The 18,926-nt window shown below is 42.8% G+C and overlaps 2 protein-coding genes and 1 long non-coding RNA gene across 3 annotated transcripts in view; all 3 read right to left on the bottom strand.

The window, feature by feature from the left end:
* Window positions 1-301: 301 nt before the first annotated feature.
* LOC124257637 (kelch-like protein 24) lies at window positions 302-2,038 on the bottom strand. Its single transcript, XM_046691744.1, has one exon. It carries the CDS (start codon window positions 2,036-2,038, stop codon window positions 302-304), a length of 1,737 nt encoding a protein of 578 aa, XP_046547700.1.
* Window positions 2,039-6,907: 4,869 nt separating this feature from the next.
* Window positions 6,908-8,215, bottom strand: LOC124257680. Its single transcript, XR_006893328.1, has 2 exons — window positions 8,102-8,215; window positions 6,908-8,071 (listed from the first exon to the last, which is right to left on the bottom strand). It is a non-coding gene; the product is annotated as an uncharacterized LOC124257680 (long non-coding RNA).
* A 2,114-nt stretch (window positions 8,216-10,329) lies between these two features.
* Window positions 10,330-18,926, bottom strand: part of LOC124257636 — a 34,039-nt gene continuing 25,442 nt past the window's right edge. Inside the window, 6 exon segments of the mRNA XM_046691743.1 lie at window positions 10,330-11,398; window positions 14,176-14,295; window positions 14,880-14,925; window positions 15,917-16,090; window positions 16,175-16,244; window positions 17,038-17,171. Coding sequence (XP_046547699.1) covers window positions 11,267-11,398; window positions 14,176-14,295; window positions 14,880-14,925; window positions 15,917-16,090; window positions 16,175-16,244; window positions 17,038-17,171 — 676 coding nt within the window. The 3' untranslated portion in view covers window positions 10,330-11,266.

Raw genomic sequence — 18,926 nt, 5'->3', positions numbered from 1 at the left:
GTTGGCATAGCAACATTCAGCTAAACAAAACTATTGTAAGAACATTCCAATGATGCGTATTGTGATACAGAATCGAGATAATATTAGATCAAAATCTATTTAAGACTTTTGAATGTGTTATGATCTCTGTTTTAAATAATCATCATACCAGTTTGGATAGACAGCCGATATAACGAAATTACCTGACAAAACTACTCTGTAATCTAGACAATGACAACGCTTTTTTCTGAATCATTTTGAAATGAACTTGATTCTGTTTCTTCAACCTTTACAAAAGATGTTGTGAAGTGTCTTTAGACAGTTAGCTGACACTGTTCAGCTGAGACTTGGTGCGTGGAATATACTCTTGTCTCAGATAGTGCCCATTGATGATTGTCTTCACGCATGCGTCGATGACGTTCGGAAAGGGCAGTTTGTCTGGGAGAGTTTCCGCGCCAGCTTTAAGTGGGTCAAAGCTCAGCATGGTATCACAAGCCTTGTCGCTTCTTCTTTTAACCCCCAGAAGAATGACATTTCCTCGATACTGAATTCCTCCGAAGTGCACTCGCCCGAAGTTCTCGATCTTACCAATCGTACGACAACCGCTGTCTTCTGAGAACTCTATTACGTCGCCGTCGGTGGTGATGATGAACAGACTGTCGTCACAGACAACGGTACGAGTCAGACGACAAGCGAATGGAAGATCGGCGAAATGGGAGGATTGGCCTATCCTTGTGTCGAAGCACTGTATCGCTGGTGTGTTCCGATTGTTTCTCTGGGCGCCCCCGAAGCAAAAGATCTTTTCTCCTATCACAGAAGCCGATACCATCTCAACCGGAACTGGCAGTTCGCCCGCTATGGACCATTTACCCGTGTTGATGCTGTACTTCTCAATGGAAGAGATGACCTTGTTTCCAGCAGGGAGGTTCCGATTGTATCCACCGATAACATACAGGGAATCCCGAACCGCCACCATCCCATGCCTGGACCGACCTTGAGCCATCTGCTCACACTCACGCCAGTCGTTACTCTCGCTGTTATACTTGAACAACTTCGGCCATTTCCGGCTTCCTCCGGAAATGTAAATATTACTGGCGTAAGTGCATGCAGCAAATTCTACACCTGGGTCGTACGGCAGTGGGGCCAGGAAGAACCACTTGAACTGTTTGAAGCTGTAGCAAAGGACGTCAGTAGGCTTGGTCTGTGTGGAGCCTCCTGTCAGGACCACGAGGACTTCTTCTGGATCAAAGCTGTTCCTGAAAACAACCCTCTTGGACGTAAACTCCTGACGACGTGCGGGTAGCATGTGGTACCTCTTGGCCTCTTCCAACATCACACGGCACACCATATCATCACGAAGTAGGCCCTGTGAGGTACTGATGTTGAGGAGGTACTCGGGACTCACCAGTGGAAGACGGAGATGTTCTATGATAGAAGCTAAATGCATGTTCCTGTTGTCAGAGTCCACTGCGATCCACTTGAAGACAGCTTCGCATACCATCTCCTCATTTGACACCACCAATTCGTCATCTTTGATTATTGCTGCCAGTTCGTCGACTGACAGATCGTTGAAATCCTCTGTCTTTGTCAAGTCAAGGAAATTGTCAAGGATCAACGGCCATGCTGTTTCCTCAAGGTCCTGGCAGTTATGAGTGCGCCCTAACCTCCACATGCGTATCGAGTTCTCCTTGGTAAGGTTCTCACACAGGAACTGCTCGCACCGGTCAATCAATCCTTTAACTTGGAGCGTCGTCGCAGCCCGAAGCAAACTCTCGGCATTTTCCTGGCATACCACATCACGTCCTGTGTACATGAAGATCAAGACGCTGTCGAAAGTCGTGACGTCAATGTTCAGCAAGGTCAAGGTCCCGTCGGGGTTATCGCGCATGCCCGATGAGAAGGTTGCGTCGAAATGAGGTGACATGGCGGACAGGACCGCTCTGTGACACCGGAAGCGCTTGTTCTGCACCACAATACTGGCATCGCTGAAGTGACCGCTGGTCCACAGGTACTTGATTCCCTCCGAGAGAGTCTCCAGGTACTTCTGATGCCACTCCATTGTGCAACAGTTAGGAGACTATGCCACGTGATGCCTGTAACAGAGAAGGCAAATGTTAGTCGTCACAGATATATCTATAGTGAGAGGATTTAATGCTGCCTTAAACCATGTCCACAAGGAGGACACAAAGTCACCCAAATCACAGACATCTGCTACTTTAAAGACACGAGCACGTTGTCCTTAGAAATCTGCAAAGCCCGTAGTTCACTTTAGCCACCAGCACCCTCCCATCACCACTCAAAACCTAACACATCGCACCAGACAAATCGAGAGATTTATTGTTGTCTAATCTATACCACTATAACTGAATAATTGTTATGAATAATAGTATATTGTTATTGTATATATTATACTATTAATATTATATTATTATGAACGTATGTTATCTCAAAACACTGAAAAGCAGTGCCACCACTGGCAGGGGGGTTAATTCAAGCGTACTGGGTTACATCTCACTATTACATTATGTTAAGGAGTGAGTGAGTATTACGCCGCTGTTAGCAATATTCCAGCAATATCGGGGGGCACCAGTGTGTGGCTTCACCCATTGTACCCATGTCGGGAATGGAACCCGGGTCTCAGCGTGACGAGCGAACGCTTTAACCACTAGGCTACTCCACCTCCCGTTATGTTAAGGAGTTGAAGTAAGATGTGAAATGCCGAGTGGGTGATTGATTTTGTTTTACGCCGCATTCACAAATAGTTCAACTGTGTAAGTAAGTAATTGAGTTTCAGCCAAACAAACCAGTGGTCAAAAGTGTGAAACGATCAATACAGCCTTTGTGTGAACTCAGTCCCCAAACATCTGTTGTTTAACGAACGCCACTGTCAGCAATATCCACGCATGTCTGATATTGAAGAAATCACCATAATACCATCAGTAGCGATATAACAATTAGTTAATTATACCCCGTTAACAACTAGTTAATTAAGCAGTAATAAACTTGAGCCATTCACACCTCGTTATAATTGAAACTGGTGACCTGTACCTCTGTGGCCTCTAATCAACTTCCCTCTGTGGCCTATGAAATCAGTGATGTGTGACAGAGACAAGTGCCACAGAGGGAAGTGGGGTTTTTAGCCTAGTAGTTAAAGCGTTCGGAGCGCCGAAGACCCGAGTTCTATCCCCACATGGGTAATCCGAATGTGTGAAGCCCATTTCTGGTGTCCCCCGTCTTGTTATTGCGTGTTATTTGTCCGGAACCCCACACAGAATATCACAGACTAAAACGTCTCTATGGTAACGTGAATCTAGAAAGCGTCATGTGATCATAACAGAATTGTACCTGTGAACATTAAGGAACCATATCACCTCAGTTTATTTTTTCCAGCAACAAACACGTCACGCTACCTAGGATTAAGGCTGGTTGTTGGTAGCTGCTAAATGCCGCACCCCGCAATATCCCAGCTATATGGCGGCTTACGGTCAAGGAGAAAACAAACATATATTATATGTTAACGACTGCTACTTCTTAGCCTGATATCACATAAATGCATTGAACTATAACTCTTTTCCCGAAAATGTAAAGAATTCATGGCTGAGTCAAGGCGTTTGGTCGTCCCGATGAACACCTAGTTTCAATCTCAGTTTGGTTATTATCTATGATTATTTCTGAAAGGGACGCAAACAATATTCTCTATTCCTGACGCTGAGCCGAAACTGAAAACATTCCACGACTTACTATAAAGTGTACGTAGATTGTTAAATATCGCAAACCTGTCATCATTTATCGAAAACCAAACACCAGCAGTTGTACAATACATCCGAACTTGTTCACCTATGTGTAGCTTGATGTCGGTAGGGTTCACCTCCTGATCTCCACAGAGTTACCTCCCTTCGATTACTAAGGCGATAAGTCCCCCATTGATCACATTGAGTGTGCAATCTCCATGGCAACATGACATCTAACAACCTGCAGATGTAATGCCTCCGTGGCTAGATACATTAAAGTTGAGGAGCTATGAAAGAAATGCAGCCATGTCTTTAGCAAAAACAATCATCGAAAAATATTGAATTTTGGTTGCTAACTGTTCATACTGTCTGGTCGTTTTGGTCTGGGTAGATCCTTTCATCAATGAACACTTTCCGTTAAAAGAGGTGACATGGTTTCAACTCCACTTTGAACAATATCACGGTGATATGACAGAGTAAAACGTGATGTCGGAGGAACGAGCGAAGTGATCCCGATTTAGATGCTTACAACGTCGGTGAAACCAACTACTGACCTCGAAACATCATTAGGCCACACATGTTATATTACTTGGTTTACGCATCCGCCCACCGTAAAAAAATTTAAACTGGAAAAGAAATATCGAAACAAATAAAATCGCGGAATTAACGTTACCGAGTGAAAATGCTGGATTTTTTAAAACCCTAATAGTGGGAAATGAGAAGATTTCAATGGCTGATGGCATATTCTATTTTTTGAAACAGCCTCCTTGTTGTGTAAGCCACTTAGGGGGAAAAATTTGAAATAGCTTTTCAAATTTTTTAACCACCTACCGACAGGAATATTGCTGTAAAAATCCGTAAACCAAGTAATAAAAAATGTGTGGCCTTAGCAAAAAAATCGGAATGTGAGAGACCAACACGCTGCTGCTGTGTGACCTACCTGTCCGAGAAGGTTCTGACCAGTGCTGAGAGCCGGACAGCGAACGTTCTGACCACTCGCTAGGTCGCCGAGAGTTGTATGTCGTCACGGTTGCCAGGGATTAATGAATTAACGCTATTGAAGTAATTAATCCGCCGATTTCTTGATAATCCGGATTAAGTCCAAACATATACTAATGGTGTCTCAATGTTTCTTGTATACACCAATCACCACGGAGGGCGTTGTCAGTAGCGTTAGGGTTTAAATATAAGTCACGCGAGCAGTCGTCCATTTGAATCGTTGCAGTTATTCACAGCAATGGTTGGGTCTCTGTGTGATTGGACTGACTGACTGACTGACTGAGTTTGGTTTTACGCCGCTTTTAGCAATATTCCAGCAACATCACGGCGGGGGACACCAGAAATGGGCTTCACACATTGTGCCCATGTGGGGATTGACTCGGGTCTTGGGGATATTTACAGTCTACCCCATAACATGATTGGAGCGCATACTGTCGGGATATTTACATCATTGAACTTTGTTATACCATGTTAATGGTTAATTGCATGGTTGTTAAGTTAGCTATATTTCGATTTTTAAGTTACTATTGCTCACGTGTTAAATTAAGTTTAACAATTAAACAGCACAGTGAGCAATTGTCGTTGATTTTTAATAAAATTACACATCAACTACGCCAGAATTGACAAATCCCAAAACGCACTTATCCTTTTCCAAAAATATGTATCCACTTTTCTTTATTCTGGCATATGAAAAGTTAGAAATGGATTTCATGTCTAGGGTCTAGTAGTGTCTCGGTGGAACATATAGTGCGTGGGCGGGTATTTCAGGGTGTTATCAAAATACGGATTATAGATAATCCGGTGATATCGCGATCTGAATGCAAAGGAAAGTCTCCACACACTGTACCAGTGAGTGAATGAGTTTGGTTTTAGCAATTAAGTAATATTCCGTTAACATCACTACCAGGAGCACCAGAAATGGGCTTCACAAATTCTACCCATGTGAGGAATGGACGTGACAAGCGAACAGTGTACCCACTAGGCTATATCTCCACCGCCTGTACTATTGAGGGGATCTACCAGGTCTTGGTGCTTGATGAACTGACGTTTTCGTCACAAGGCAGTAACCATTACGTTTGTTTCTCATGACCTCGGTTATAAGGTCTATCCAACTTCCAGATTGACGCATCATGCTTATTTCATCAAGTGTGTTTGTGTGTTGCCTACTGTACGTAAAGGGCGGTTTCTGGTTTAATGGGGGCCGGGTTAACTCGATTACATTGTGTTCGCTGTGTATCACATTGATAGCCACGTGATATGTAGGTTTCAGTTTGCCGCAACGGAAGGGATTAAGACACCCGTGAAGATTCGAGTTAGACTTGGTCTGCAGCAGTCAATGCTTGTCGTAAGAGGCGACTAACGGGTGGTCAGGTTCGCTGACTTGATTGACACATGTCATCTTATCCCAATTGCGTAGATCGATGCTCATTATGTATATCACTGGAGTGTCTTGTCCAGACTCGATCAGAAACAAACCGCTGCGGTGTTCTCTAACGATGCGAGGATTGATGGATTTTACGTACGCTTCATTTCAGAAGCGTCGCATGCATGCAGCCGACTTAATGACCGACCGCCTGTCCATTGTAATTTGCCTACATAGATGGATTCGTCTGAACTACTCACGTACTAAACGGAACTTTCTTAGCTTCAGAAACTGATGAAAATATGTAAATCATAAATGATAGTTTGCTGGACATACATACTGTTCGATCATCAAACTGATTTTTGAAATATGAGCCACTTGTACGGAACATATTTTATGAGTGAGTGAGTTTAGTGTTACGCCGCTTTTAGCAATATCACAGCGAGGGCTTCACACATTGTGCCCATGTGGAGAATCGAACCCAGGTCTTCGGCGTGACGAGCGAACGCCTTAACCACTAGGCTACCCCACATATTTTATGACTTGATGCAGTGATTGAAAAAAGTATGTAAAACACTCGTCCTCTTCCGTATATTATGTTTGATATACATCTTGCTGTCCGGTAGCGCTTCTTAGTTGGAAGTAAAATACTGTAGGTCCTGGAACGTCCTTCCGCCATATTGGCTACACTGGTCACGTGACGAGCCGAGGCATACGCTAAGGGTCTTTTCGAGGAGTGACCACTCCCCGTTATATAGTCTCCCTGGTTCATCGGATCCTGGTACTAAGGGACACAACTCCCAGAAAAAACAAAACAAGTAAAAGCAATGAAATGTGTTGTTCAAAGAATCACTTTTATTCATTTCTCGTCAAAATCACAGAAATGCAACCTGATAAAGCATCGTATTCAACCGGAAAACTGCTCATATAACGCATAGCAACTATACAGTCTCCATCCGATACTTTACTTCAGTAATAAAACATGTAACAGATACACTTTGGATTAAATTCCCGTATTCTTGAACTTTGGTAGAATATAAGAAAAATTGCCAGACGAAAAATCGATCATTAAGATGAGTTGTGAGTCAAAATCTGGTCCCATCTTAAATATTCGTGTTAAGTGAAAAAGGAAACTGTTTCGTAATATAATGAGCAGGCCAATATTATTTGTTTGTCAATAATCTCTCAAATAATATTTCGGTAAAAAAAGTAAAATAATAAAAATTAAGTTGCCTGCGAGTAGCCATTTGTAAATAATAATCGTCTTCACCTTTCTTTACAAATCATGGATTCGTAAAATATTGCAATTCGTGTTCATAACTTGAAATAATGACATTGCAATGGAATAAACACTGTATACCATGTTTTAAAGTCCGATAAATGTTTATAACAAGAACTTTGTGATATACCGCACATATATAAACTGTAAATAAATACATTATGCAACGTGTCCAGGACACTTGAGATCAGTATTGCACAAAAACAATATATATTTACAACCAGTAAAACAATCGTACGATATCAGTTAACCGCTACATTATGCAACTTCCGGCATAAGTCGCCACCATTCGCCTATTTCCGTAAAACGAACTTCGCCATTAATACCGGAACGCATTCGTCACCACTCGCCCCTTTCCGTAACCACCAAGAATCGCTATTCGGCTTGTCCCGGAATAACACGAATTGGTCACGAATGACCGGAACGGTGCGAGATTTCCGAATGTCTGAATGACTGGACCAAGGAAACATTCTCATGTGAACAAAACAAGTGTGGCGTGTTTCTAACATAAACGTTTTTGTTTGAACTCTACAAATTCAAAAGGCCAAAACAAACTGATCATTCACCCCTCGTAATCACAGGCCCCACTTTCGACTCCTTTTTAAAAATGTAAATTTATCATAAAAGGACCAACATATTTGGGCTCTTGAGCCCTTAAAAAAACCTTCTTAGCATCTTTAAAAAACCCAACAACAACCATAATTATCGGTGACAAAGGAACTATAAAATATAATTTACCGCGAAGAGAACAGGTAATGCTGCATTAGATTGATTGCTGTGAGCATTTTAAAATCACACGCCTTTTCTCAAATAAAGAGGGCGGTTCGGATAGTGTACTGGTTTAAGCGTTCGCTCGTCACGCCGTTGACCCGGGTTTGATTCCCCACATGGGTACAATGTGTGAAGCCCATTTCTGGTATCCCCTGTCGTGATATTACTGGAATATTGCTAAAAGCGGCGTAATACTAAACTCACTCACTCTATTAAAACTTCAACATGTGCAGTCCTGACACTGGTGGTAATTGCACGTGCAACCCATGTTTCCTACTCTGACGGATTTCATATGTCTTTTAATCTGGTGCCGCTGGCTCGAACTAAGTCCGTGAACTATTACCACTGAAGTATTTTCTTCGCCCATAATGGCTGAATTATGTCACAAATTAGTACAATGGTACCATGGTACACCTTAGTGATGACGAACACATTATAAATGAGTTTTGAGCAAATGAAACCTAGCTGGTTTGTGTCCAAATGAAATAAGTTATTATGTTCAAGTATTGTTGAATTTTGTTTTGCTGGTTGAACAACAGATGTCACTGAACGTTTCATTGTCGAACATGTTGTGGGGGTGTTTTGTCCTCAAAGTTGCCTCCCTTTGACCATGCGCAACAAACCACATGCGCTGCACATTCCGTCTACCCTATGTGGGGAGGCAGTGTTTAGCCTTGGACAGTATAGTTTCCATTTCCGGGACGTGAACCTGATTAAGGAAAGTGAGTTTAGTTTTACGCCGAACTCAGCAATATTCCCTCTATATGGCGGCGGTCTGTAAATAATCGAGTTTGGACCAGACAATCCAGTGATCAACAGCATAATCAACAACTGGGATACGAAGACAATCATCGCATCGCATCAATCAAGTCAGCGAGCCTGACCACCCGATCCCGTTAGTCGCCACTTACGACAAGCATGGGTTACTGAAGATCAAGTTTACATCGGTGCAGACAAACCTGCAAAAATAATCAGGGTTTATCGAAAACCACAACGAATATATATCAGATTAATACAACAGTGAACAAGAGTGCATATATCTCGATTTGTCTTTCCCTATGGGATTGTTTGTCCTCTGATAGCACACCTTGTAATCGTCCTTTGCACGGGTGGCACCCATTTCAACAAATACCTTTAGAACTACCCATCGGCAGCCTCTCTCTGTCTAGTCTATCACTGTAATTGTGGATAGGAGGAACACAATGGCGGCTATAGATGGATACCGATCTCTTCCCATGGTAGTATGGCGTCAGGGGCGGATACAACTTTTTGAGAAAGGAGGGGTGCACAGTTCATTTTCACCCGTTTTCACGAGAGTTTCAATGGTCATTTCATAAATTTTCAGGACAAAGGGGTGGGGATGGGGGGTTGCGCACCCCTGACCCCGCTCTGGATCCGCCTATTGGCGTGAATCGTTCCTCGCACTATCAACCACTGTTGGAAAATAGAAACCACAAACCGCAGCGGTTTACCTATTATGCCTCCGGCTACAGCTAATATGTTATTTTCTGACACTATGAAAACGTACATTTAAGAGTGCATCTCGGTGCATTTTCTGAAGCTGATCCTAAATGACGTGTGACAGACTGATTTAAATGACTCCATCACTCCCCTCATTGACCTTCTCACTCACTCACCCACTAATCCGCTCACACACTCACTCATCCACCCAAGCACTCACCGTGAATGATGGATAAAGTTCTCCTGTCATATATATTACATTGCACAATAAAACGATATTGCTGAAAGCACCAATGGTGTTTGACAAATTTGAAATATTGGCTCTACAAAAATGCCAGCAACAAAACCTCTATTTTTGATCTAGGAACATTACGTGATTGATCTCTGACTTGCAGTTTAAAACAAGAAATTAATGCAATGCATGTGAACGCTAAAACATCAAACAGAATTTCGGGAAATATATGTAAATAATTAAAAGACATTTCTTAATCATTAGACTAGCGCTGCAACAATAAACTGAACTGCCACATGTAATATTGATTAACAGTAGAAGTTAGTTAACAGGGACACGATGTACAGCTCCGGGCCAGGGTAGATTGTCCGTGTGGACTCCTGCAGCGTGATGGCCAAATATCAGCATTTCTTGTCTCAGTCAGCAGATAACTGATCATTTTTCTGGTCCTCAATATTTGTAGCTTACGACGTCTTCCTCCGTGACATCAGAGACCATATGGTCTCTGGTGACATTCGTCACCACTCGCTACTTTCCGTAAACTCACCATTCGGCTCGTACCGGAATGACACGAGTGGACGTGAACTAAGTTTGAATACTGTTTCCCCGAAACTAGTCTGAGGTGCATAGGAGTTACATGTCTTGAGGAATAGTTAAGACCTCTTGCAGTAAATACCAGCAACTGTTGTAACCATGGTAACACTACAAGTATTTTCAGATCTCCATGACAATACTGTGGCAATGGTAATGAGTGGATGATACAGTGAGATCTGTTTTAGTCCCGATTAATGAGGTGGCATTGTACAAGGACATACAGCATTCATATCTGATAGATGTAACACGTGACACGTAGAAGACGCAGCTGCATTCACAGTCTCCTCGTGTTTTCATTAGTGTCACAAGATCAATGGAATCTGTTCACCAGATAGAAACATGGATGCGTATGTGTCCGTGTGGCTGTCAGCAGTTGGAAGCTCGGTGGTGACGTCACAGTTGACATCCTTGCTCCTGGCCAACATGTCCTTCAGCTGAAATTTGCAATTGGCAGGCGTAACTCTTTATATTTCACTCAGGAAGCTTCCATTAAAATGTTTAAACCTCGCAGCGAATCTTCTCCGACTCGGTTATTCGTCCACACTCTCGACCAACGCATTCATTCTCGACGTATTTACCACCTCCTTGACTGAATCGATTCCATCGAGAACACAGAATCTCCACGAATATATATCCCGTAGTCAGACACAGGCGTTACTTCCCAACACATTCCTCCTCTTTGGGGGATCCGCGTCCATTTTTATCCAATCGTGGATCACTATCGTCTGTAATGCTGGCCGCACTGGTATCCGTTTCGATCTCTGTTTCCGGTTTGTGCTGTACCGTGGATGAGTACACGTGGTTGTACCCGAAGGGTTGCGGGTGGTAGTTGGTGTAGGAACCTCTCAGTTCTGCTGCTAGGAAGTTGTAGTCTTTGGAGATCTCTGTTGTCCCCTCCTTTGGGGTAGCTGGGGAAGGAGAGGGCTGCCATCCTCCCCCTTCCAGTGATGCTGGAAACGAGGCTGGGAGAGGTATTTCATGTGCTGCATCTGAAACAGACGAGATTATTAAAGGAAATCCAGTAAATTCCTTTATAACGAACTGACAGATGTACCGAACTATTTCCCCTCTCGCCTCCCCCGCCCACTTGTATGTTATATGTTGAAATGTCGAACTAAAACGAACTATGGTTCGTTACTAAAACTAGAATCAAAACGAACTAAAGCAATAGTTATGAAGGTATATCGAAATGTCAAACTATAACGAACTATGGTTCGTTACTAAAACTAGGATCAAAACGAACTAAAGCAATAGTGATGACGGTATATCGAAATGTCGAACTATAACGAACCATGGTTCGTTACTAAAACTAGAATCAAAACGAACTAAAGCAATAGTTATGACGGTATATCGAAATGTCGAACTATAACGAACTATGGTTCGTTACTAAAACTAGAATCAAAACGAACTAGAACTATAGATATGACGGTATATCGAAATGTCGAACTATAACGAACTATGGTTCGTTACTAAAACTAGAATAAAAACGAACTAAAACTATAGATATGACGGTATATCGAAATGTCGAAACTATAACGAACCATGGTTCGTTACTAAAACTAGAATCAAAACGAATTAAAGCAATAGTTATGACGGTATATCGAAATGTCGAACTATAACGAACTATGGTTCGTTACTAAAACTAGAATAAAAACGAACTAAAACTATAGATATGACGGTATATCGAAATGTCGAACTATAACGAACTATGGTAGTATACAGTACTGTCATATAAGGAGCCACCAGCAGTATTCAGTGAAACAATTATAGCTGTATGGCGACGGTCTGTAAACTACTGAGTCTGGACCAGACAATCCAGTGATCAACACCATGAGGATCGATCTACGCAATTGGGATACGATGACATGTGTTATCCAAGTCAGTGAGCCTGACACCCGATCCCGTTAGTCGCTTCTTACCACAAGCATGGGTCACTGAAGATCAATTCTAACTTGCATCTTCATGGGTTCGCCGGCAGTGATAAGTCGTTACCTCATTCGCCCATCAATTCCCACATTATGACACACTATTTTAAAGTTACAATAATTGACACAGCTCTTCAATCAAAACAAGCGTTATTCCCTGTCTAACTCTCGAACATGTCTCACGTTACAGTTAATTAGTGACATTATTGTTGTTAACTGTGGCAATTTAGCGACTGCCAAAATGGGCGTTATTCGGATAGAAATTTCAACAATGTACATACATTTGGGGAGGTGACACGCCGTGATTCCACTCAGTGTCCAGAGCGTCGTAAAACAGCACTCAATCACTGATGTTACATGAACATGTTGTTTCATTTAGCTTACCCATACAAAACTCTTAAAACTAGACTAACTTTGTGTAGATATAACACTGTAGGTGATGGTGTTATCTACTGGTTAAAGCGTTCGCTCAATGACCACCCGGGTTCGATTCCCCTCAAGGGTACAATGTGTGAAGCCCATATTTTTTGTGCCCCGCTGCGTTATTGCTGGAACAGTACCAATGGTAAAACCATACTCACTAACTCCATTGTACTAGACATTGATGGCAAACAGTTTGATATTTTGTTTAATGAACGGGCCCTAAACACTGTACTCGGCTACAAAGTACATACATTTGTACAATTTGTACAATCTCAACTTTTATAACGTCGCTCAATCTGGCATTACCGATAACCCTAATTACATAGGGACTCAGTTTCACACATCAATTACAGCGTCTAGATCTAATCAGAATACGTGCACCAGACCGTGACGTCTACAATCTCTGTAAACAGCCATACAGCAACACTCTGACTACAGAGGTCTACTCCCATTTGTGAGAACTCCCAATTGAGAGACTCCCAGTTGTGAGACAATGGAGTAGGTAATTAACAAAGAACGCACACCATACTCCCCTATCTGATAGAATGGATTAACCCCAGTTGATTAGGGATTAGCTATGTAACTGAATCATGTTCAGGTAACTTAATGCAGGGATAATAGTCTCCCTGCTTAATGGAACTTAATTAATAAACCTACAGGTAAATGTCTTTAAAAAGTCTCCCTGCTTAATGGAACTTAATTAATAAACCTACAGGTAAATGTCTTTAAAAAGGACACCACTACAGACGGATTAGGTGCCTGACTCTGAGAGTGTGGGTTCGAATCCAAGATGGAACTCAGCCCAATAAATTTCTAGAATTTGAACTTTGCTGAGAAAGTGTAACCCCAAATATAATATATGTTACATCGACGATATCATTCTTGTTCTCGATTAGTTAAAGCAGCGGACATCAACAAAGAAGAAACCTTCAACGTGTAAAGGCCACAGAACTTAACTTTCACAACACTTTCGAAATGTGTGGAAATCCACACAATTCTCTCAGGTCACATGCTTATAGTGTTGTCACGGAATCTCAGGCAGGTTTCCCCGGAGAGGCTATCCGTGGTGGGAATGCTCCCAAACAACCTACACTGACCGTCAGCAGGAGATAAGAGGCGAATGAAAGGATTGAGTGAGTGAGTGAGTTAAGATTTTAGTCACATGGGCAGTATTTCAGCCATATTGAAAAGTTTGACTGGTGACATTCCTGATTGTGCGTCATCATAACCTGACGCCACTGACGTTGCTCACAATATCAGTCACTGGATTATCTGGTCCAAATTCGACTAACTTCAGATTCACATACCTAGAATATCGCGTTTAAAACAACAAACTAACACATCAAAGACGTCCCATACAATGGCGAATATGCTGGGGTTCTATTTTGACAGGGAGCGACCTCAGGGGCCGGGGGTACCTGCGCTCTCCAGGCTAACATGCTCTTGTCGAAGGGGGTGTTGGAGACAGCGGGATAGGGTTGGTCGTCCTCGTCGTCGTTCAGCTTCCGGGGACGCCCTCGCTTGGTGGGAATAAAACTCTGGACGGAAAACATGGAAATATGTTTCAGATTCGACAGTAGATCGTAGCCCTACAGGAGACACATTTTGTTATATGTTTCAGATTCGACAGTAGATCGTAGCCCTACAGGAGACACAGTTTGTTATATGTTTCAGATTCGACAGTAGATCGTAGCCCTACAGGAGACACATTTTGTTATATGTTTCAGATTCGACAGTAGATCGTAGCCCTACAGGAGACACATTTTGTTATATGTTTCAGATTCGACAGTAGATCGTAGCCCTACAGGAGACACAGTTTGTTATATGTTTCAGATTCGTCAGTAGATCGTAGCCCTACAGGAGACTCATTTTGTTATATGTTTCAGATTCGACAGTAGATCGTAGCCCTACAGGAGACACAGTTTGTTATATGTTTCAGATTCGACAGTAGATCGTAGCCCTACAGGAGACACAGTTTGTTAGCTGTTTCTATGAAAACGAATCATTGATTTTGTTTTAGTTTTCATAAATTTGAACATGGCAATTACCTGACCAGTGACAGAAACTGAAAGTGATCTTTTGTAAAAGTATCTAACTTGATTTCGAGATCTCGAATTCTTACCTGTTTCTGTAGATTCTTGGAGTAATCAACACCGAAGAATACTGTAGTGTGGGAGTTAAGGAAGATACTGCTATATGTGTGTACCAATATCTCAACTGATTCAGATGCAAAGTGTGTGAGTGAGTTGGATTTAGTAGTTTAATAGTAGACCAATATTTAAGTTTCGTGGAAGAAGGTCGGATCATGTTGGAGTATGAGACGATCGTGGTCAAACCGACAATATATGATGCTGGCAGACCACTGATAAATACATGGGGAACCAAGATGATTGGATGCTGGGACGCATCTGAGGTAATGGACAGTGACTGAACACGACACAATTCTACAGATATGACTACACCACACACAGAAATTACAAACCATTTATACTTATCAATGTTGTTAACAAACTACATGCACTTGGAAATTTGATTTCATCACATAATTACCAACATTATCAAAACGTTGGTAGGCTGAAAGCAGCAGAAAACGCTCCAAAACACAACTATACTATTGTCAGATACATTTCGAAAAACGGCAAAGAATTTATTTTGCATTTTAGCACCAAGCAAACATGGGTGTATATTTTCTTTTGCGCGTCAGTATATCTAAATAACACTGCCCTCGACTTCAAACGTGATTAACTCTGCTACATGTATAAAAATAGCTGCACGGCCTTATTAATAAGACCAAGTCGCTACATTCACACAGCGGGTATATAAGTAACCAGTCTAGACACGGACACAGGCACCAAGCCGTCCAAAGTACTAATCACAGTTCTCTCTCTCTCTCTCTCCACACTAACAGTCCATCGTTATCCAGACCAACGCCTCAGACGGCATTTTGATAAAATAACATTCAGCCTCAGACATGAAAATATTTTACAGAAAACTTAACAGTTGTTAAACCTATAAGGCAATTTTATCCTTGGAAAATATTTTTTGATGAAAAAGCTGAGCGGAGTTGTTCCCAAATGACTTGCTCTTCATGGCTTTCATTTTGGTGGGGCTTTTTAATTTTGTTATTTATCTGCCTGGTTTCAAATTCAGGAAGGATATGTTTTGTATTTTCCTTTCCTCTTCATCTGTACTTCCGGGAATAGCATCCTCATGGCTCTGTTGCATTGTACTCCCCAGTGCTGGACATCCTTTTCCTCGATCTTCTCAGCCAGCAGCTCCAGCAGCTCGTCCCGAGACACTCCTGTGTCACATTCCCCGTCCAGTACACCAGGTCTGTAACACAGATATACACATGTCACACTCCCCCGTCCAGTACAGACCAGTACACATGTCACACCAGGTCTAACACAGATATACCCCGTCCAGTAGTACCAGGTCTGTAACACAGATATACACATGTCACACTCCCCCGTCCAGTACACCAGGTCTGTAACACAGATATACACATGTCACTCTCCCCCGTCCAGTACACCAGGTCTGTAACACAGATATACACATGTCACTCTCCCCCGTCCAGTACACCAGGTCTGTAACACAGATATACACATGTCACTCTCCCCCGTCCAGTACACCAGGTCTGTAACACAGATACACACATGTCACCCTCCCCCGTCCAGTACACCAGGTCTGTAACACAGATATACACATGTCATGTCCCTCCCCGTCCAGTACACTAGGTCTGTAACACAGATATACACATGTCACTCTCCCCGTCCAGTACACAGATATATACAGTACACGTCACCAGGTCTGTAACACAGATATCCCCGTCCAGTACACCACGTCTGTAACACAGATATACACATGTCACTCTCCCCCGTCCAGTACATCAGGTCTGTAACACAGATATACACATGTCATTCTCCCCCGTCCAGTACACCAGGTCTGTAACACAGATATACACATGTCACTCTCCCCCGTCCAGTACACCAGGTCTGTAACACAGATATACACATGTCACTCTCCCCCGTCCAGTACACCAGGTCTGTAACACAGATATACACATGTCACTCTCCCCCGTCCAGTACACCAGGTCTGTAACACAGGTACACACTTGCTCTCCGGCATCACTTATCTACCCAACATCACCCCCCTTCCAGACAAGTGTCGCCCCTATCTACCCAACATCGCCCACCTACCAGACAAACGCACTCTTTCTACCCAGCATCACCCACCTACCAGACAAACCAACCCCTATCTACCAAGCATCACCCACCTACCCGGCAGGTGCTCGAGTATCCGCTCCAGGTCCTGTGACATGTCACGTAGTGGTTGGTATGTGACATTCTCTGAGTCACTCAGCTCCTCCTGCTCCTGAAGCTGCTCAATCAAAGCCACCCCGAAGAAGTATGTCGTGCAGGCGTTAAGGCATAATAGAGGCACCATACTCAACGTAATCGTTAACATAATCACAGGTTTGGTTGGTTGTTGTTGAACGCCACACTCCCACCTGGAATTTCCCTTGTCTCAGGCATGCATAGGTCACTAGGTCCCTATTCCAACCTCGAATTTCCCTTGTCTCAGGCATGCATAGGTCACTAGGTCCCTACTCCAACCTCGAATTTCCCTTGTCTCAGGCATGCATAGGTCACTAGGTCCCTACTCCAACCTCGAATTTCCCTTGTCTCAGGCATGCATAGGTCACTAGGTCCCTACTCCAACCTCGAATTTCCCTTGTCTCAGGCATGCATAGGTCACTAGGTCCCTATTCCAACCTCGAATTTCCCTTGTCTCAGGCATGCATAGGTCACTAGGTCCCTACTCCAACCTCAAATTTCCCTTGTCTCAGGCATGCATAGGTCACTAGGTCCCTACTCCAACCTCGAATTTCCCTTGTCTCAGGCATGCATAGGTCACTGCAGGTCCCTACTACCAACCTCGAATTTCCCTTGTCTCAGGCATGCATAGGTTACTAGGTCCCTACTCCAACCTCGAATTTCCCTTGTCTCAGGCATGCATAGGTCACTAGGTCCCTACTCCAACCTCGAATTTCCCTTGTCTCAGGCATGCATAGGTTACTAGGTCCCTACTCCAACCTCGAATTTCCCTTGTCTCAGGCATGCATAGGTTTCTGGGTCCCTATTCCAAATCGGTATTACCCATTGTCTCAGTCGGGACAAAGAGAGAATCGGGTATTTGCATTTTTGGTTTTGGTTTTACTTTTGCTTGGGGTGTCGATTTGTAAGCAGGTGTAATGAAACAGTGGCTTTCTGAGGGACAGAGCTCCTCGGTATGATGTTCACGCCATGACGCTGAAATTAGTGACAGGTGCGCGACTGAGACATTGCTTTGTGTAACAACGGTTATCATTAACTGATGGGTGATCACAAGGTTATCATTAACTGATGGATGATCACAAGGTTATCATTAACTGATGGGCGATCTCATAGGGTTATCATTAACTGATGGGTGATCACAAGGTTATCATTAACTGATGGATGATCACAAGGTTATCATTAACTGATGGGCGATCACATAGGGTTATCATTAAAGGTCACATGCAAAGTAAAACACAACTTTGCAGATTCTGATACCTTTCGGTATGGACTTACCGAAACAAATCATCAAAAATGCAAATTCAACTTATAAATTTGAAAAATAACGCGATGAAAAACCGCGCGAAATCGTAATTCAAACGATTCACTAATTTTCCCCCAGCGCTTGGGGGAATTGAATTGGTTTCAACAGCTGGGCTGCGCTCATAGCACATGCGCATTGAAATAGGTTCGCGCAGCTTGGAAGCGGGTTGTCCGGTGAATACTCGGTGAAGGCTTTGGTGTGAGCTTTTTTTCTAATGTTTTGTTGATATTTCAGAGGCGCGAGCTTTTTAGATGTTATTAAGTAGATTACCGATTTAACTGTTTATATAATTTCATTTGTCTATTTCACCACACGTTCTTCTTACCGAGTCACTTTCTCAGTTCGATACTTAAAAGCAATGTCATGATTTAGCGTTGACAGAATTTCTAACTGTGATATAGATATATCGTTGTCACAGACAAAACTCAATTTCTGTTTTATTGACACCTATATGTCTGCCTGCCTGTCTGCTGATGACAATATTCAATACACAATTTCAATCACTGACCACATGCAATTTGAACTTAAC

Source organism: Haliotis rubra, unplaced genomic scaffold, assembly GCF_003918875.1.
Source record: "Haliotis rubra isolate DU_JTF1 unplaced genomic scaffold, ASM391887v1 Scf67, whole genome shotgun sequence".
Taxonomy (NCBI): domain Eukaryota; kingdom Metazoa; phylum Mollusca; class Gastropoda; order Lepetellida; family Haliotidae; genus Haliotis; species Haliotis rubra.
Note: the sequence above shows the minus strand (reverse complement) of the source record. Positions and strands in the feature narration are given on the sequence as shown.